Below are 20,635 nucleotides of genomic sequence, written 5' to 3'. Positions count from 1 at the left end.
TGGCTTGCGAAATGTGTAGCTTGCAAACACCTACGGAACTTGAAACAATATGGTCAAAAGTTATCAATTGTGGAACTGACCAGTAAAGTTGTAACGCACCATATATGGAAAATCACTAGAAGAGGTCAAGAAGAATATGCTGAGGAAACAGAAGAAGACTCCCTAGCCACAGCTCGATCATGCGCAGAGTACACCACGACAGGAAGATAATTGTATAAAAGGACCGTATGCTAGTTCAAACCTCGCGGCAATTGGCGGAACATAGATTCCCTTGTCGCCCAGCGCTGCATTGCCTCTTTGTTCTTTGCTCATTATAATTAATAAATTTGATAATTGAAACCTCAAATCTTAGTCCATTATTCTATTAATAACATGCATCATCCCCTCAAATTAAGGGTCAATATTTATTCACCGTTGCATCAGGTTTCCAACTGTAACATATGATTAGTACTGCGGGACTGTTTGAGGACACCGGCCTTTAAAATCTGAAAAGCACTCAGCTGCCACAGTGAACAGGGATCACAGATGATTCTCCAGTAGGCTCCCTTTGGAGCAAGAAGTCCCGGGCCTGCCAAATGGACGCTTTCAGTCACTCTCATGCAGCCTGTATCGAGCACTCTTTCTAGAAGTTCTGTGTCTTTCTCAAAATGGGGAGCCCAGAACTGGACACACTACTCCAGACCAGCACTGCTGGTCACGCTCTTTTTAGTGCGCCCCAGGATACCGTTTGGTATCGTGATGATCAAGCACTGCTCTGATCGCTCTCCTGAGGAAAGCACGCCATAGCAGCGAGACACGAACGAGCTACCGACAAACCACACCACAGCGCACTGCGCACCGGGTGCGCGTCCGCCGCCCGTCCTGACCGGACCCACGCGCGGCGGGGCGGGAACCTCCCAACGCGCCCCTCCCTGCGCCCAACAGCGCTGCGCCTGCGCGACGCGGTGCCCGCTGGGAGTTGTAGTCCCCTGCCGCGCCTGCGCACAGTGGTTTCCCGGCGGCGCGGCGCCCGCTGGGAGCTGTAGTCCTCCGCCACGCCCGCCTACCGAGCGCCGCCCAGGCGGGACTCCGCTTCCCGTCGTCCTCCGCAGCCCAGCCGGTCCGGTGCCGGCAGTGCCGCCGCCGCCGCCATGGGTTGGGGCTGGCGGCTGAGCTTGCTGGGTGGCCTGGCCGTGTGGGGGCAGCGGCGGCGGGCGGCTGCAGCGCATGGCGCTGTGGGCGGGGAGCGGCGGGAGCTGGAGCTGCGGCTGGTGCAGGTGGTGTTCCGGCACGGGGCGCGCACCCCGCTGCGGCCCGTCCCGGGGGCTGTGCCGGTGAGGAGGCGCAGGGCGGCGGCTGAAGCGCTGGTTCGCTTCTGTGCGTTTTTTTTTCCAGAGCTGGGGGAAACGTGAGGAGGCGGGAGTTAGCTGAGGGGAGGCGGCCGGCAGCAGGGCGAAGGGTTTGGCCCGGCGCTGTGTTAGCGGCGAGCATTAGTGCCCGGCGCTGGGTTAGGTCTCTTGGGAGCCCCCGTGTTCCCCTGAAGCAGTTTGTTCCGAAGCAGGTGGAGTGGCCCCCCAGTCTGTTGGAGGTGCCCGCCGAGACAAAGCTGGACTACACGGTGACTGACCTCCATGGCGGCCCACAGCCTGCCTCACCCTATGAGGAACGCTACAGGAAAACCACCTTCAAGGTGAGGCTCTCTTCCACGGTTCCCTCTGCAGACTGGTGTATTCTTTCCGTGCTCTGTCAGACGCTTCCTCTTCATTGTGCTCAGGGTGGTGCGCTGGCAGGACAGCTGACCACTGTCGGGATGCAGCAGATGTTTGCCCTGGGGGAAAGGCTGAGGAGGAGCTACGTGGAGGAAGCCAGCTTTCTCTCACCAGCATTTAAGCCTGCTGAGGTCTTGTGAGTTTCTCAGTACCATTCTGGACTTTCCCTTGCTTCATCTCTCCTAGCAAGTACCCCTGCGCTAGGGAAACTTCCTGACCATCGTACGCTTCTCTCTAAACGGCAGGCTGGCCAGCTCAGTCTGCCGAGCCTCCTGTGAGATCTCCCTCAGGACATGAAGCATCCCCTTTCCAGGCAGTCCTGGGAGGGACACTAGAGACAGACTCATTGCACCTAGGTTTAGCCATTGGCAATGGCATTATGTGCTTTTGTGGCAAGTGAAGAGAAACAGGTGCTTTTGGGGCACAGTGTAAAGTTCACTGAGACGAAGCACATGCCTGCTGCTTGCATTATTAGTGCTGGTTTAGGATGAGATAAAATTACAGATAAGTGCCCATTTTTCATCGCCACCATCTCCAAAGGGAATTTACACAATATAGCGATCAAAAGGATCAACACGACAGAAAAGGCATTACAAAAGAGGTAGAAGGACCAGCACGATAGCAAGGTGCCGCAAAGAAAGGGAAGTAGATCACTCACCTGTATCAGAAGATTCTGGGCTCACAGGGAAAAGCTTCTACCAAGGAGGGATCTCCAGAAAGAGATCCTTCCTTAGTGGCAGTCAGCCCTTAAATGAGGCCTAAGACAGGGGGTGGAACCTAGCTTCACCTGTGAATTGCTTTCACCTGTGCTTTCAGGGCTGACTGTGTCTTTCCTCCAGGTGCTCAATCAGTGGTTCAGGCCATGACTCAGCAGTTCCCACACACATGATAAAGATATAGGTGTCTATATTTTAAAGTATCTGTAGCAGGGTGAGATGAAACCCAAGCACAGGTTTCCAAAGCCACAATGGAAGCTGAATTCTCAGTTCCAGCAAGTCCTCCCCAGCTGCAGCCCCAGCCATGTGAAGGAGAAAGTGCTACCTCACTCGCTGCTTTCTCTCTTTCAGTATCCGTTCCACTAATATTTTCCGGAACCTGGAATCCACGCGGTGCCTGCTAGCTGGGCTGTACCAACAGCAGAAAGAAGGTTAGGGAGACTTCTGACCAGTACCTTTCCTTTCTCAGTCTTCCTAGATGCACACACCTCTCGCATCCCGACTCTCCCTGGCTCCTGGTTGTTGTTTCGTAAGCTCTTTGATCCTGGCCCTCTTCCCCATTCTGTCCTGTTCGGTACTTTCTTTATCAATTTGTCACTTGCCTCCCTCTCTTTGTGTAGCTTACTGCTGGTGCTTGGATCTGTTGCCATCAATGCTGCAATTTCAGACCTACTGAGAAGGTTTGCATTAACTGCACTTCAGAATCAAGAGAGCAAAGAGTTCCAGGTCCAGTGTTCCCAAGATGCACTGTCACATGTGAAAAAACTTTGAGTTTCAGAGTTTCTCAGCAATAGGAGTACCAAGGTCCTTTGCGAGTTCAGTATCTGAAGTAACTTCAGCTGTATCTAATAGTTGACAACCGCTTGTATGTCCTAGAAATACCCTCTGGATTTTTAAGATCTCACCTCTGCTCCCTCTGTATTGAGTTCCAGGAACAAATAACAAAAGGGACTTGGCCAGAGGCCAGTATGCCTCATGACACAGAAACTAATTCTTGTTTGGCATATGCATACACTAGAAAAAAGTGAACACACAACTAGGAGATATTACAAGTTACACAACAGATAGCATTTATTTCCATAGCGCTGAGTGAGCAGTAGCAAGCACAGGAGATTGTGTTGCTAGTGATAGCTCAGTGGGAATTGCTAGTTGACAAGAGTAGGCTTGAACACAAAGACTGCGGGAGTGATTAATGCAGTCTAAAGACACGCAGATGCACTAGTGATCACACAATCTTCCTTCTTATTCCACAGGACCTGTTGTCATTGTCACTGATGAAGCGAGCTCGGAAATCCTCTACCCCAATTACTACAACTGCCAGCGCCTCAAGTGCTTGACCAGGTAATTGCCAGCCATACCTCCCTCCCATATGATTTCACTGCAGTTTCATTTCAGCAACAGTAATTTAAAACAGCACGTTTTCTTTCCATTTCACGTTTTCTTTCCATTTCTACCCGTTGGGAATGGGTAGCTAACTGTATAAAACATGAGGCGAGCACGGTCATATACTAAGCAGTAGCACCAGAACAAACAAAAAAAAAAAACAACACAGACTTTTTTTCTTGAAAGACCAATTCAATTTAGCGTGCAACTAGCAAACACTCATTACTACCTAATATGTAGCTATTCTGTGGAATTTTGCAGGGCAGAATTAATGTCATCTACATCCCTTAACACACCTTTGATGTGTGAACACGTTGGGCCTCCTTTTAAATTGATCTTCTCCTACCACATTTATACCTGCTAGAAAGTGAAATATACTCCGCCTTGATGCATTTAACAAAAACTATTGAATTAAAATAAGAAACATCCTACATAAAAAGAACACTCATGTTTGCAGAATCAAGTACTCCGTGGATGATTATACCAGGTTGAGCATGGGGTGGAAACCAGACAACAAGGCAAATAAAATACATTACCTTTTAGTTGGATTATGTATTAGCATATTTTTGTCCCAGGTTATCTTAAGGGTTTTCAGAATTCACTTGCAAAAAGTTATTGTACAAAACTCGACACTGCAGGCAACAGGTTGTTTGTGACAGTGGTGAGGTGACGATCCATAGAAGCAACTCAGAAAAGCCAGAGTATATTCAGACTCAGCTAGTGCAAAAGGAGAGCAAGGTGTGAGTTCTTCCCCTCCCTCCACTCATCCCACTAACTGTGCACATTTTGCAGCCATGTCAAGGTGGAATTTTTAAACTGCATTAAGAAGCAGTGACCCAGCCCAAAGGCTACCCATGACAACTTCTAGCACATTTGATTTCAAACAGAAACTACAGCTGTTTTGGGGAAAAAGAAAAAGAAAAAAAAAAGGCAAGCAAACAATGACAATAAAAAAGCACCAAACTTTCTCATCACTTCCCCAGCAGACCAGGGTAAAAGAAAAAAAATCTGCAATATACTTAGCTTCAAGTATCTAGTCAGAGCTGATAGTCTCAGCTAAACTTTTTAACATGTAATTCAAAACGATGTAATGGGACGTAGGGGTTCTATCAGAGTGAAGAGCGAATTGAAGCTACCAGTGATTATCTAGGTATTTCTCTTTTCCCACACCATGCATAAATCTGTTCAAAGCTTCTAACCTTTTTTCTTCCATGAGGTAGTTAAAGGCTGTTCCCCAGAGATAACAGGCTTGCAGTCTTCTGGTATGATGAGATCTGTTAACTGATGATACACAGCCCTTGCTTATGGGAGCCTCCTCTTAGGAGATGTTAACATCTCATCTAAATTTTTGTTCCCCTGTCTGTATGAGAGCAGATGCCAACTGCTGACATCGCGTCTGTTCTCTTTGCCACTGAGACTCCTATTATCAGAAATTTCTCAGTCTCTTCTGGTGCATCTACCCCTTCCTGATATAAGACAGTTCCACTGGACTGGGAGTTACAAAAAAACAAAGATGGAAAGCCTGATTTGTGAACAGTTTTTGGCTTGTTTCTTTTTTTCCCAATTTCCTGACAGGCAGAAGTTGAAGGATGCTCAGCTACAGCCAGGTATCTCTGATGACTTAAAAACAATTAAGGAGAAGATGGGTGTTGATGATGATGAGTCTGTGGACTTTTTTCTCCTCCTTGATAACATTTATGCTGAACAGGTGAGCTGGTGATCCGTTGCACTGTCACATAAAGAAACATTACCTTTTTTTTTTTGTTTTTTTTTTCCTGACCCCAGGCATATGGAGAAAACAGCGGAGGTGCCAACTCTCACTGATACCATTGGGTATCGCAGTACCTTTTTATGTAATTCAGGAAGTCAATAGAAATAGCATGGCCTTTTTGAAAAGCAAGACAGCCTTCTTGAAAAGCAAGTCAGCCTTCTTCTAGACGCATCTCCCTTGTTCACGTTCTTACCCTGAAATCCAGTATCTTTTTTCAAGCATAATGCAGTAGAGCTAAGAGGTCCTTGTTTATGCCACTGCACAGTGTTTTCCCTTTTTTTGATAGTCAGCACCTAGCAAGATCAGCTTAATTCTGGTTCCAGCATACTAACCCTGAGCCAGATTGTCTCTGCTACTGGAAGAGAGCTGGGCATATTTGTGCCTCTTCTTAATACATCTTTTTGCAGGAGAAACTGGTAACTGGACTTGCTGGTCTTGCTGCAAGTTGACTAGCTCAAGGCCTATTACACTCTCTTCATCAAGTGTCAAGAGAAGGCACTCATTATTTTAGTACATAGAGCAAGTCTGTGTGTTTAAAAACCATACTAGCACTCCTCACATGAATACTGTAGTGTGTACAGTAGTACAATTGCTGTGATATGAACACCCATTTTCTGAAGGTGGTCATTTGTGTGGCTTCAGGATTGGCTTAGAAAAGAGCAAACCTGTTGCCTTCTTTCCTTCCAGGTGCACGGTTTACCAAGCTGCCCTGTGCTGAAAGACTTTCAGCAGACCATTGAGCGTCGATGCATAGACTCACTGCTTTTCGTTCTGGAAGACGGTTCAAGGTGATAGCCTCTGTTCATGCCTCCAGGCTTGGCCTCTGTCTTAGTTTACCCAGAGTGGATGAGCTACACCAGCTTACAGTGGCAGATAAAAGGAGTCCTTTCCAATCTGTTCTATTTCCCTATCAGAGGTTATTGTCCTCTCGTCAGGTTTGTGCCTCAGCCATCCCAATACCAAGTTCAGTGCCTCGAGTCAGGACTATGAGCTAAGACAAAGGAGCCCATACTGAGGAGGCAAGATGTGCACTTAGGTCCCGTTTTGCTGGCAGTCATGGAGGAAGTAATGTCCAAGGAGCAGGCGCAAGCCACTGTGGTAAGCAGTGAACGCTTCAGTTGCTAAAGTGGCATCAGTGAACCTGTGTCACAAGCAAAAACAGAAGAGAATGGGCAATGCTTCAAGTCTGGGTGCTGAGGCTACACAGGCAAGGTTGTCCTTGCAGACACGCAACTAGTTTGAATTCCAGCTGGGTACATTTATCCCAGAGACGACACCTGTACAGCTGGGCTGCGAAGTGTTGGTACAAGTGGAAAAGGTGATGTCAGGCCCTCCACACATGTAACAACTTGTAAAAAACCTGTTGCTACACACAGTTAATTACTTGCTTCACAGTCATTTGTAAAGGCGGTGGAGTTGCTAACCTAGCAGCAGCTTTTCTTTCCAGAATCCATCGCAGCTGCCATAGTTGTCTGCTCTTCAAAGATGGTGGTGTAGGGCTGCCTTTTCTGGTAGGGCATTTGGCCTTAGCCTTTTCTTTAACTGGTATTAGAGATCTCAAGTATTGAAAGATTTTTCTCCCAATTCCACAATAGCCAGTACAGCCACAGTCACAGTCATATTCCCATTTCCACTTAGGTATTCATTAATTAGTTTCGTCACAGCGGAAGCTGTCTGAAGACTTCCTCTTTGCAACAGAGATAACAATATTAAAAAAAAAAAAAAAAAAAGTAGTAGCTTTCTTCTTATTCCAGCTCCCAAAGGTGCCCAACACCTCAGTTGTTCTTTTAGAGTCAGCTACTGTCATCTTCCCTAATAAAATCCACGCTTCCAGAATCACAGCTAGGGAAACAAAATAGGATAGCGAACATCAAGGAGTTTCTGGGTTTTCCTTTTAGCATACCACATCTTGTGAGGCTGGCTTGTTAGCACTTCTCCCTTTCCAATCTGCAATCGCATTGGAATCTCTGTGGTGACTAAGTGACTGCTGAAAGAAAATGTAACCATAGGGATCACATTCAATAGTTCTTAGCTACATTCAATACACGTTATCAATTTGTAAGAGAAAAGCGGGTTTCCAAGCGCTCGTTTGAAATTAAGTAATTTGAAGGTTAAAAAGTTAGTAGATTTATTTCTGCTTCTTTTATAGAGAAGTTCTTCAGATGAGCGTTGGTCTCCTTTTCTATACCTTACAGAAGAACATTACAGAAGCAGCAGATCCCTCATCTCCAGCTGAAGAGGCCAGGTACAGGGCAGATCTCTCCCTCTAATCGTTATAAATTCTGACTTGCTGTCAGTGTGAAAAACCGTTTCAGAAGGGTGTTCAGTGGGTGGGTAAGAGAATGAGTGCTTGTCTGCTAGGAAAAAGCATAAGTGATACTGGCTATCCATGGAGAAACACAGCTAACCATTTAGGATTGGGTTTTTTTCCTCTCTTTTTTTTACCAGAAAGCTCATTCTGTATGCTTCTCATGATGTTACCCTTATTCCTCTCCTGATGGCCCTGGGCACCTTTGATCACAAGTGGCCCCCTTACGCTGCAGATGTGACCCTCGAACTGTATCGGCACCGGCAGTCCAAAGAGTGGTTTGTTCGCGTGTCTTACCATGGAGAGGTAAGATCCTATGGGAAGCCCACCTTACAAACCCTGAGCTTTTGGTTTTGCCCTACATCTGTGTAAAGTTGTGAAATAAGACTTGTTTTGAGCATGCTGTCAAGCCAGATAACAGAGTAAGACGCCTAGAGCACATCCATAGTAGCCAAGGTATCTTTTTCTGTTGAGCTGGCTATCGATCCGATGCGACTTCACACAAGGACTTGCCTCAACCAGCTTATTTCCCTGCTGCAGAATGCATCTGGATCAACAACAAAGTTAGCAGTGCATGAGGTCTGTGATTTTGTCTCTTTGCCTTTGCAGGAGCAAGTGGTGAAAGGATGCAGAGCAGGCCTCTGCCCACTAGAAGAATTTCTAAAAGTTCTTTCGCAGTACTCGGTCAGTCCAGAGGAATACAATAACCTGTGCTCTCAAATGGAGGGGAGTCAGCAAAGTGACTTGTAAACAGTAGTCTTAAATTAAACCGTTTAATATCATCAGAATCTGACTATTTTTCTTTGTATTCTTGCCAGCCACCCTTCCCTATTCTAAAGCTATTGTAGATGAGGGGACTTTTTCTGACCAGACACAGGGTGGCACAGTGTCACGTTTCACCGTTAGCAGCAAGAGGAAGGAAGCTGAAAAACAAAATGGCTCAAGTTCACTTTTGACACAGCCATACAAAGGCAAAAAGAGTGTGAAAACAGCAAGGGAGAGAAGAGCCCTGTTTGAACTGCCCTGCTGCCTCAGGAATACATGAAAACATAACAGCTCGTCATATGCTGGGACTGTGAGATGAAGCCCAGCTTGCTTTGTGCTACCAGAATTAAGAGCTGCAGAAGCTCCTGTGCCTTTCCCTTTCTTTTGTCATGCTGCAGATAGACGAACCTCCCAAATCACATAGCATTTAGCTACCCCATCTTCTCAAGTGCACTTTTGTGCATGCAAAACCTCTCTAAAGGGACAGTAAGCCTCCTAAGCTCTTCCCTGCACTCCTGTAATTATGGAAATTCTGCTATGAACATGCAAAACAACCACAGTGGGCCAAGTACAAGAAGAGGCACTCTTGGTGAATGCTGCTTAAATGTGCTTTAAACAAAGAAGTCTGTGGAGCTGCTACTGACTTCAGCTTTGGGTAGCGTTGCATCTATGTAGGTCACTCCAAAAGTAATGCCTCCTATTTATTTCCATGAAAACTACAACATCTACAAAGAGCACGGTAACACTATTTGTTAGAGCAAATTCTCAGCTACAAAACACTATTTTTCCAACAGTCGCCACCATTAGCTGTGCATTTTCACCAGCAATGAACCATAGCATGCATGCCATGCTCATAGAAATCTACAGCAGCAGAGGTGACCCACTGTTTCACAGCTGCTATGATGATGTGGCTAGCAAAACATTGCCCATGCAGCCCATCTTTAATTGGCCCAAACAGCTGGATGTCAGGATGCACCAAATCCAGACTATATGGTGGGTGTGGTAGGACAGTCCAGCCAAGATTGGCAATGTGCTCCACGGTCCCCAAACTGGCACAGGACCTGGCATTATCGTGTTGCAAGAGCAAGATTATTCTATTCTCTGGCTTGACTCAGGAAGTTCAAGCCTTCAGCTTAGTCAGCGTCACGATATTAAGGTCAGAGTGGCTGGTTAGTCTGGGTTCCAGGAAATCCAGAAGAATCAGCCCTTTCCTATCCCAAAAGACAGTGCACATCACTGTAGCCACTGAGGTCTGCATCTTGAACTTTGATGGCGAATTCATGTCACCGCTCCATGGACTGCTGTTTTGACTTTGGCTCATAGTGATGACACCATGTCTCATCACCTGTAATGATGCAATCCACGAAACTGTCACAGCCTCATATCAGTTCAATAGGTCCTGACAAACTCACATATGGTGTTCTTTCTGTTCCTGTGCGAGAATTTGTGGGACCACCTGCCGCAAACTTTGTGATATTCCAGCATTGGCACCATCGTTTCCAATGGATTGAAGCTGATACTCAGCTCTGTGCAGGGTTCCCTGGGTCATAATCTGCTGATTCACACAGATGAGCTGATTGCGATGCTCTTCATTTTGTGGTGTGACAGCTGTGCATGGCTGTCTGGAATATGGCTTGTCTTTCATGTCACTGTCACCACTGCTGAAATGCACCGCCCACCGCCTCACTGTGGTCACATCTACTGTTCGGTCTCCATAAATGTTCAGCAAGCGTTGATGAATGTCACCGGATGCCATCTTTTATGCATGAAGGAATTCAGTGGCACACCTTTGTTTCATCTGCTCTTCCACATCAGATGCCATTTTGTAAGACTGCCCCTCTGCTGCCATCTATTACGCAGCAACAAAATGCAATGGCATAGTGGTGGGAAGGTTCAACCTTTGTTGCCATATCACTAACATCCACCTCCAATGTCATAATAAAATAGAAGGCATTATTTTTGGAACAGCCCTCATACTCTGCCCTTGCTGAAACAGGATTACTACCAGCATAGCCAACAGAAGCACTTCTAGCTGTGATGCTGACGCTTTTTCCTAAAGGACAGTACTGAAGACGACTATGTTGCCAAAATTTCTCTCTTGGTAACTAAAACTTGGATCCTACTTTCTTGGGGATGTGTGAAGGCTAAAACGGGGACCACGTATTGAAGTGGTGCTGCAGCGCTGGTTCTGCAATACCTCTGGCTACCATCACCCAAGAAGAGTGGGCTGGATTTAACTCTACTCTTTCCTTAGGCTGCCCCCACCACGCTTACTTGTTGACACCGTGCACAATGAACAGAATAATTTGAATACTAAATACATCGCTGGAGGTCTCACTGAACTGCTGTTAGAAGCTCTCAAAAAAAGCAAACAAAACATTGTTATTTTCCACTGAGTTCTTTATACAGCCTAAAACCATAATGCCGTTAAAAAAAAAATCAATGGCCTTGCTTAAGAACACTGTGATCTACTCTAATCAAGCTCTCTCTTAGGCAAGGTATGAAGTATATGGAGAGTAGTGATTGAAACATGAGGTATACAATTGGAAGCCATTTGCAAGATCATGGACTGCTTTGGAAAGGGGATATTAAGGAACACGGTTGGAGGCTTGAGCTGTGGTGGTAGGCAGAGCAGGAGTTCACGCACATTCTGAAACAAGAGCCAAGAGCATATCCCAGCAAAATCGAGTGGCAGCTGCAGTTGCAACACTCAGAAACTGCAACACACTCAAGATCCACAGAACTCAGCAGCACAAGCTGTTCTAGTGCACCTATGATGGTTAGAGAGCACTGCATTCACAACATTAAAATAATCTAATTGCTCTAGGCAGGAAAACATAATGAAGTGTACTGAAATACATTATTGCAAACAGCAAAGGATTTCAGAAAACAAACCAGCTTCTTGGCAGCAGGTAGGAAGAAACCTCTGAACAGGTTATTCACACTTGTCACATAGATTTCTGCACTGCCCTCTGCACCCCACTCTGCCTCACCCTTCCCCTTGGTACAGAGCTGCCTGGACAGTGCATTGGCCAAAGCCCACCAAGCAATGGGACACAAAAACATCCAAAACTTTCTTACCCCAGGGCTGTAAATAGGAGCGCTTCTGAACTAACTAATGAATTTCAGCCTCAGGTTCCCTCATGAACTTGAGCTGCTAACCCATATTCATCTGCCTCCCTGGTCATCTTAATCCAATGCAGTTAATTCATGTTGATCAACTTAAACCTAAGACTTTTCTTCATTTTGCATTACAAACCTGTCCTCATACAGGATGTTACACTTAAGGCAATGTTAGTATAGCAGGCAACTGGCAGGAGAGCTGACAAAGTGAAGACAATACCCTAAATTTATGTGAACAGCCTCTCAAGGTTTCTAGCATCTCAAAAAAAAAAAAAAACAGCATCGCTTTTCTTTCCTGCCTCATGCTCTGCCTCAAATGAAAACAACCAGGAGGGTAAAGCCTGGCTGTGAAATGAATTGAGAGGACCCACGTCTCTCAGTGAAGGACCACAACACAAGCACTGAAGGTTTGCTGGCTGAACGTCAACATCAAGGGGATATCGAGCTCAGTATATTTTGAGTGATGTGGTTTAGTGGCATGGTGGCGATAGATTGATTGCTGGACTGGATGACCTTAGGGGGCTTTCCAGCATTAATGATTCTATGATTCTACACTTAGAATCCAACTAATCCAACACAATAATGCTAGCAGTTTATGTTGGGAGTTTAAGGCCTGAAAAAAAACCCACTTCAGATAAGGTGCTTTAATCTTAAACAGAACCAGCACAATAAATCTCAGTGTTACACATCTATCACAACAAACAGCATTAACAGAAATAATGGGAAACTATGTGGACTGCTCCAGAATAGGAAAATCTTTCAGTTAGAGGTCACCTCAGCAGGAGGATGACACAGACCACATAAGCAACACAGAACTTACATCCTGGGATAGCTTTAGGATTACTACCCAATTGACACAGTGAAGCACACTCTATTAAAGCGCTGGCCTACATCAAAGATGGATCATTTCTTCTCATAAAATATCAAAATAGGGACCAGGTTTCACCAATGGCCTGCCAATGCAGCACAGTTAAAGCGTTCACCACCATGAGCACAGAAGGCCAGCATCAAATGTAGCCTTTTCTTCTATCAGAATAAAAACCAGCACAGTAGACAATCAGTGTGCCGAGCACTGCAAATTTAAGTTGTGTGTATGCCTTATCTCTCAGAGCCCAAACACTATGGTGCAACACATGTGAAGTTCCAACAGTCTAAGGAGTTTAGTTTCACATTTACCCTCCTGAGGAGGGGTCAGTTCTCACATCTACCCCAAGTCAGGACACATGTAACGTACCAGAAGCACAGCCAGCACCCAAATGCTAACCAAGACTGAAGAAGATAAGATCTCCATGTATTGGTCTGTTTTCTGAAGCATTACCCATTGGGTACCACTAGCAGGTCGGTACTGAGCTAGTTGGTCTAGCGCATTGCTTAGAACACCCTTTGGTGGATTAGCTAACCCACAATACAGGCACAAAGCTCAAATTCATTTGGACAGTGCTTAAAACCGCCAGCGTACTTCACAGGTGACCCGTTCGCAACAGTCTACTACTTTAAAACAAACAGATTTCAAACATTTTAAACTTTTGATTTAGCAGGCACATTACTTTGCGTTTCAGAAGTTCACCATCTGCTGGGTTTACCTTTTAAGTCTCTGCGCTCCGGCTGCGCAGCCATCTGGGATGAGATAATTTGAACAGCAGACTGTTTCCTCCCATGCTACTAGAGAGGAAGAGCAGCCAAGCATGTATGAATAAAGTCTATTTCATTCTTTCAAACAAAGGTGGAGGAGGAGGATTTGAAAATTAAAGAAAAAAAAAAAAAGGATGTGGGAGAAGAACTAAAAATGGCAACCCCACTTTCCTTCTTCAAGTGCACCATGACTACCAGAGCTGAGTCACAGCTACTATTGATTAAAAATAAGCAGGAGAGAGCAAAGCCTGAACTTACAGATCCTAAGGTGAATTTGCAAGGCTGGCAGCTAGAAAGCTTTTGCATTTAGGAAGTGAGAAGGGGGAAAAGTGAGATCAGAACAAAACAAAGCAGGTCAGTCTACATCTACCAAGTTAATTTTCCAACTGGAGCCAGCTGAAGCCTTTGAATCTCGTAGCCGGGAATGCCACTGAGATTATGGGGACTTTTGTGACTCAGGAGAACCCAAGTCTCCTGCATTTTCTGCAGGAAAAATCTTGTTAAGATACCAAATGCCAACATATGAAGTTAGATGGATGCAGGAGGAGCTTTAATTACCCAGCATCTTAAAAATGCATCTTTCCACTTGCCAAGGGCCTTTGATGCAGTCATTTCATATCCTTTGCTACTCAGAATACCTCAACGTGTATAGGAAGCAGTGTGGAAGACTTATTAAAAAAAAGTCTGCTTATTACCATGACAATTAAGTTTGCCTTGTTCAACATGGTAAAAACAGTCAGACATGGCAGAAGTAGAAACGCTTATAAAAGATGCACTGCGACAATTCCCATGCAAGATCCTGAAAAGGGAGCTGTGCAACCATTTAAAGAAAAGGTAACTCCTCTGAACAGGAATAACACTTACTATGTCATTGTCAGCTGTCTGAAATCTTGACAAGCCCATGCTTCAGGCACGCTACTTGTCTTGTTAGAGGGAAGCACCACAACACACATCCCACACATTGTCAGAAGAGTAATTCTCACCCAAAATCATTTCAAATTTGCATGACAGCACAAAGGTGAATTTGGAACAGCCAACACAACGCTTTGAAGACTGCGTGCCTCCCGAGGTGTGTGGGTTCACTCATTTTGTAACACTAGCAACTAAACTTTGGTAAAACAGCCACGGACAGTAATTGTTTTTCCACCCTTTAAACATCAGCCAACTTTCACAAACTCGCATGCACAAGCATATTGAAGATACTCATTCTCATGTGAAGTCTCATGCAAATCGACAGCCTTTTGAGGAAACTACTAATTTAAATCATTTCAAATAAGCGCAAGTGGGAGGAAGAACAGAGACTACATGCCCCATATACAGTGCTAGGGTGAGCAGAGAGCAGCTACAGAGCTCGCTCCCTTCCCTGCAGATCTGATATATCCCAGTTTTCTCCATCAGCGGGGCTCAACTCACAGACCATGGTTTAGCATCCAGCCTTTTACTTCTCATAAACAAAACCAGAAGACATGCTCGCTGAAATTCTCTCAGAAGGCAAGTTTGAAAAGACAGGATAAGGAAGCAATCGATGATAAATGCAGCAAAGCAATAATTTACCCAGCAGGGCCGTCTTGATAAAAATCTGCTCGCTGATAACTTCTTTCTCACCTTTGTTATTTAAGTTCATCTATTCCCTGCTATCTCAGCCTCTGAGTGACAGAAGTCAGAGATGCTACCCACTCCAAAATCCCCCCCGGGGAGGAGGGGGACACAGCCCAAGCACCCTGCACAGCATTAAGACTCTGGCGCTCAGCAGGTGGACTTCGCTGCTTTGGGAAAACTCAAACCACCTACCTTGTAGAGTTGCAAGCACTTGCCAAGAGAAAGCAACAGAAACAACAGGCGTAATCTATTCCTTGACTGTCAGTAGAAGAAAGACCATAACCATCATCCCTGGGACATTCAGAAATAAAGACCTCTCTCCGAGGAAAACCAAGCTCCGTTCAGGAGTAAGCAAAACAGAAGCGCCCTGCAAAGAGCACATGGCTCCTACAGACATGATTTTTACGAGCTGCCAGAGCTTGCCCCACCTAGCCACCAGACTGGCTGTGATCACTGCGGAGAGCAAACAGTCATCTTGCCAGCCATTCAATGTACATACAAAACAACTGGATTGGGTAAAAAAAGACAGTTCATCTTTGTAAGAAACAATATATTTTATTTTTCTGACACCACAGCCCTGGCGAGTGGTTTTGTACCAAATTTAATGGAGGTTACACAGAACGTTTTACGCTGGGGAGGAAAAAAAAAATAACCACAAAAAAAATTCTGGATAACTTTTAGTGTCTGTTCCACTCCCACATTAATAAAATCACTTGGGGTTTCTAAGAAAAGGAGAATAGGAAACAGTGAGAGAGACTACTGTAGAATGTAACAGTGTCCAAGTCCAGCCCCTTCCTAGAAGTGGGAAGAGTCCCCACGCGAGGAGAGGCGCACCTAGATTTACCCCCCAAAGTAACACAATGTATTGCAGCTGCCATAGGAGGAGATAGAAGGGGGACGGAGAGAGAGAGAAGCCTATTTAATAAAGAGTGGGAGGGAGAGACAGAAGGTGCTGGACAGCACGCCATAATTTGAAAAATATGTCCTTAACTTATTATTTATTTCTTTTAAAAGATTCCCCTCACTGAACTTAAGTTCCTTTTTGTGCTTTTCATTAATACTCTGCTCTGAGGTCGTAGTTTGGTTTTTCTATACATTGGAGTTGAAGGAAAATAGTCCGAAGTTCTGAAGATGGATTCTCCACCTAAAGTAAACAGCCTAGAATCCCATTCTCCTCTCACCCCAAAGACTAAAGTCTCTGCTAAAATCCCTTTTACAATATAGTACAGTACACAAAAAAAAAAACCCAAAATAACCGAGAGTCCTGGGAGAAGCCAGTCCGAAGGACGTAAACATACAGAGAATGGTGCAACTTGTGACAAATGGCAATTCTCAAAATACAGCTACAGATTCTCAAAGCAGGTGCCGTCACGGGATACCCAAGTCCACAAAAATAATTTTTAAAAAATAAATCTTAAAAAAAAAAACAACCTGTTAAAATGAATAATTTTTTTTTTTTTTTCAGGTAATTCCATACATTCGAGATTTCCCAAAGTGTCCTCTGGTCTCTTTTCACCTATTGCATGGCCAAACTGTACTCCTGAAGCTCCCAAAAAAGCCCTCAGGACTTGGAATCTCATCTTGACAAGGATCGGAACATCCAGTCTTATGGTAGCAGCTTAAAACATCATGTTCCCTGGGTTTCCAGGGCCTTGGCTAAATCCTCCCATGCCAACATCAGCAGCCATACCTCGGGGCCTCATCTGGGGGGGAATCATGATGTTTTGTTGGGGTCCCATCATGCCCTGCATTGACATCATCATCCCAGGTGACCCCACAGGGCCCGGGTGGCTATACAGCCCCGCAGGGGCTCGGTCCTTGCCTGGGATCATGCCCACGGCAGCCACAGGGTTGCTCATTAGCGCAGGCTGGCCAGGCATTGCTGTTTGTGCTGGTGACATCATGCGATGGTGCGGCCCCATCATGCCTTGCTGCAGAAAGGCTGGCGGTCTCATCGGGTTGTGACCCGGCATGGATGGAGCCGTCCCGAGAGGGATATCCGGAGTTCCCACCGGCCCGGGGCCCCCCATGCCAGGCAACGTTAGTCCCATCCGTGGGGTCTGCTCTCCAATCATCCCTTGCATGTGGGAAAACCCGGGCCCGGGGCCCTGTGGTTGCTTGCGGCCTGGCACCTCCCCGCGAGGGAAATACTGTAGTGTCTGGCTGGGCTTCTCCGATGGAATAATCCGGGACAGGTCGAACTCAGGTATTCCTGTGGCTCCAGGACGGATCACCTCCTGCAGCTCTGGATCAGTGAAAACCGAAGGCATATTGTTTCCAAGAACAGTGAAGGAGTCTGGACCACCAGGGCCTCCAGTCTTGCAAAGTGCTGGATCTGTCGAACTTTGGGGCAGGTTGGTGGGGCGCCCCAGAGGTCCTTCACCATGGAAACCCATTCCCGCTGGGAAGTTGCCTTGTCCACCGCTGGGCCCGTTGTGTGGGAATGGCACCTGCTGCGGAGGGGACTGTACGGGAGGGAACCCCTGTGGGAAGCCCAGGCGTCCTTGAGGTACCATTGGAGACTCTTGGGAACCATGCCCCATCATCGGATTGTGTGACATCAGGCCTGGTCCCACGGGGACCCCGTGAGGAGGTATATTGGGTCCCATAGCATTTGGAGAGGGCATCTGGTTGTTATGGGAAAGAGGCTGGGTCATTCCCATGGGGCTAAGGGTTGGCATTGGACCCACTGGGTTTGGACCTGAAATTCGAGGATTCTGAGAATTAATGCCCATTCCTAGGGAAGAAATACGGAATCGGATTTAGATAACAGCCAACAATAAACAAACAAACAATGACGATACCAGAGATCTTTCTGCATGGTTACTAAGTCCATACACACACACACACACACACACACACACACACACACACACAAAGAACTAAAAAAAATCACTGCTAGTAAAAAAGCATCAGTAGCGGCTCCAGAGAGTGATATTTTAACCAGAAAATTGATGCCACCTGCACACCAGTCTATCTAAGCTTGTCACTGCTCTATCAAAAAGGGACTAAAGCCTGTCCTGTAAGTAGTCTCTCAATTCAACTTGTACCTTTGCTACTTTCTTGGTACTCTAGCTGAGGCAGTCAGTGACAAACATGTCTGTGGCAGATTACCAAGATACGGACACTTGTCCACCAGGAGGTGACAGCCTCCTTTCAAAACTTAAGAAGAGATGAATGAGATAATGCTCATAAGCCTAGGTGGTGGAGATCAGCGAGCTATCATCAAACTTACTCAGGTAAGCAAGCTTTCCCAGGTATATTTAGCAACTCTCATTACTACTGTGCGAAACAATAGCATAGCTATAGGTAAACTCATCAAGAATTCATTACTAATTGCCTCTCTCTTCAAACATCCAGTCATCCACTCTTTCAACTGAATTCATTCAACTGGGTGGAGGGGCTACAAGCTACTTTTGTATTTAATACACATGTACCCATCATCACTGAACAGTCAGCAGAAATGGTATTTATCATATAAACATACTGATCCAAGAGAAAGCCCAAAAGAACAGCATTTTATTTTGCCTTCCCTCCCACCCTCTCAAGTAGGGACCAGACGGTTCCCCTCAATCCTGGCTGAGGTTACCTGTCATTACACACACACCACGTATCAGTACATTTTGAGAAACTGCTTTAACACTCTATTCTGTAACAAAGGCAATACATAAAACATAGTGGAGGAGAAAAGACCAGATGATTCAGTGTCAACAATAAAAGAACTCTGTGAAGCTTCTATGACACCGCCCGAAGAAGATAAAGGAAGAAGAGTTCTCTCTGGATAGTATGTTGTAGGTCTGACAATTATTCCCATGAGCAGCTTTCACTCACACAAATAATTCCACTCAACCTGAGTGGAAATCTCTCCTATACATAAACAGTTTCCTAGATTAGATGCTTTACAAAGAAAAGGCACTTTCCAGTCAGAGAAACTGGTTGCAAAGAGAACTTCCATCTCCCCACTTTAGAGAACTGCAGCTGTCTCCCTTGAAAACAACTCATGGCTCTACAGCCCTCAAGGTTTTCCTTTTCACCATCTTCCTCTGATGAAACTTCCATAAAAATCACCCACTGTATTGTCTGGTAGCGTGGGCTTCTGTTCCCTTGAATTTCTTACCTGGTACACTGTTCATAGGTGGCAAGTTTGGGGAGCGTGCAGGAGGGGAGTCATCATCTGAACTGGCCACAGTTTTGATGGCATCATGATAGAGCGGTGTTGAGCTGGGCATGGCAAATTTGGACATCCTGGACATCATGATGGAGAGAGGATTCTGGGAGAGGGTCGGCTCTGGAGGCATTGTGTAAGGACTGCTAGAGGGAAGATTTCCAGGGAGAGTCACAGGAGCAGGCTGGCTGACTGTGGAAGGAGGTGGACCACCTTAGGAAAAGAGGAGGGAAAAGAGAATATTTTTTAAAATCTTCTCAGTTTCTTCTCCTAGAGAGCTCAAAAACCAGAAAACCCTTTTTATTACAGGAGACCATCTGACTGCTGCAGTCAATGCCTATGAAAGGTAACCAGAAAAATAAGCCTATCGGTCAAGATGGTTAACATTTGTTATCCTAGATTTTACTGTAACTATCCTGAGCCTGTGCAAATCCACAAGAACTATCAGGTAAGTCTACAAATCATACAGTTCGACTTCCATGCACTAAAGAGAGATGTATATATCAGATCTAGTCATAAAAATCCAAAATAAATACATGGTCAATTAATTGTTGCTGCAACGACCAAGTGTAAACTGTAATGCCTTTCTCTTTTTCTTTAGGAGGCATCTAACAAGCACAAAAGACATACGCAGTGCAACGAAGAGATGTAGCAGATATTATGCTGAGACATGTGGACATATTTCTGACAAAATATATTAGCAGCTACAAACAAAACTCTTTGCTTAAATTTCATTTTAGATTTTACACATGTATCTATGTTTACTGCTCATTCCAGAACCTATTGGCTTAACATAATCCTTTGCCCTCCCAAAACTAGAAATATCTGCACTTCCAACCTCCTTTGTTCTTGAGCAATGAATTCCATACCCCTTGGAACACATTTGAAGGAAAGATGCTAAATCAAAGTCATACCATCCCTCAAAATTCACTGCACGTTTTTGGCTAACCCCAGAAGAAGGAAGGGAGAATAGAGAAGACAAAAATCCTGCAGTGCCAGAACATTTCCACTTTGAAAGAATTACGTATAAAAGCATCCTTCGGGCGCAGACTGAAGCGTTTGGTTCCGACTTGCAGGAGCTCGGGTTCACGCTGGGCAGACACCAACATCCAGGCTCCCCTACCGCACACCCCACGGCACGGAGACAGCAACCCTGCTCAGTGATGTAAGGGGTCACCCTGCCCGCCACCGCCACTGCTGGAGATTCCCGTCTCACCAGCCACGACCCAGCCGAGCCTCTGCAGCGCTGTTACCCGCGGCAGCACTAGAGGGCAACGTGGGCAAGCCTCTCCCAGCCTCCGGCCGGCTCGCAGCAAGGGGAGATCTCCCCAGGCTGGAAAGCTCCCCGGCCTGGAGCCTGGCTGGAGGGCGCAGCCTGCCCCCCTGCAAGGTTGTGGGGCACGCGGGAGAGGAAAACAGGGGAGG

General features: G+C 45.8%; 2 protein-coding genes across 17 annotated transcripts in view; one reads left to right on the top strand and one right to left on the bottom strand.

The window, feature by feature from the left end:
- Positions 1,073–8,714, top strand: ACP6 (acid phosphatase 6, lysophosphatidic). 8 transcript variants are annotated; one of them, XM_021402466.1, is made up of 10 exons: positions 1,073–1,346; positions 1,541–1,669; positions 1,754–1,884; positions 2,816–2,895; positions 3,718–3,805; positions 5,423–5,555; positions 6,306–6,406; positions 7,768–7,863; positions 8,067–8,232; positions 8,536–8,714. In XM_021402466.1, exons 1-10 carry the CDS (start codon positions 1,131–1,133, stop codon positions 8,674–8,676), a joined length of 1,281 nt encoding a protein of 426 aa, XP_021258141.1. In that variant the 5' UTR covers positions 1,073–1,130; the 3' UTR covers positions 8,677–8,714. The 8 variants fall into 8 exon arrangements, with proteins under 8 accessions (XP_021258141.1, XP_021258156.1, XP_021258150.1 ...); XM_021402481.1 differs by having other exon boundaries at positions 1,074–1,313; XM_021402475.1 differs by having other exon boundaries at positions 1,074–1,313; positions 1,538–1,669.
- Positions 15,585–20,635, bottom strand: part of BCL9 (B-cell CLL/lymphoma 9) — a 55,066-nt gene continuing 50,015 nt past the window's right edge. For 8 of the 9 annotated variants that reach the window (XM_021402424.1, XM_021402395.1, XM_021402415.1 and 5 more), the window contains 2 exons: positions 19,163–19,423; positions 15,585–17,782 (listed from right to left, as the gene is read on the bottom strand). In XM_021402424.1, the coding sequence (XP_021258099.1) occupies positions 16,665–17,782; positions 19,163–19,423 (1,379 nt within the window). In that variant the 3' untranslated portion in view covers positions 15,585–16,664. The remainder of the gene's footprint in view (positions 17,783–19,162; positions 19,424–20,635) is intronic. The other variant, XM_021402450.1, reaches the window with a different exon arrangement.

This window comes from Numida meleagris, chromosome 1 (assembly GCF_002078875.1).
Source record: "Numida meleagris isolate 19003 breed g44 Domestic line chromosome 1, NumMel1.0, whole genome shotgun sequence".
In the NCBI taxonomy this organism is placed as follows: domain Eukaryota; kingdom Metazoa; phylum Chordata; class Aves; order Galliformes; family Numididae; genus Numida; species Numida meleagris.
Note: the sequence above shows the minus strand (reverse complement) of the source record. Positions and strands in the feature narration are given on the sequence as shown.

Excerpts from the sequence above, each read along its gene's own strand:
- ACP6 (XM_021402466.1), top strand. The coding sequence starts at position 1,131 with ATGGGTTGGGGCTGGCGGCTGAGCTTGCTGGGTGGCCTGGCCGTGTGG. Across the intron at positions 1,885-2,815 it reads TTTAAGCCTGCTGAGGTCTT|TATCCGTTCCACTAATATTT; the intron begins GTGAGTTTCTCA and ends TCTCTCTTTCAG. Across the intron at positions 5,556-6,305 it reads ATAACATTTATGCTGAACAG|GTGCACGGTTTACCAAGCTG; the intron begins GTGAGCTGGTGA and ends CTTTCCTTCCAG.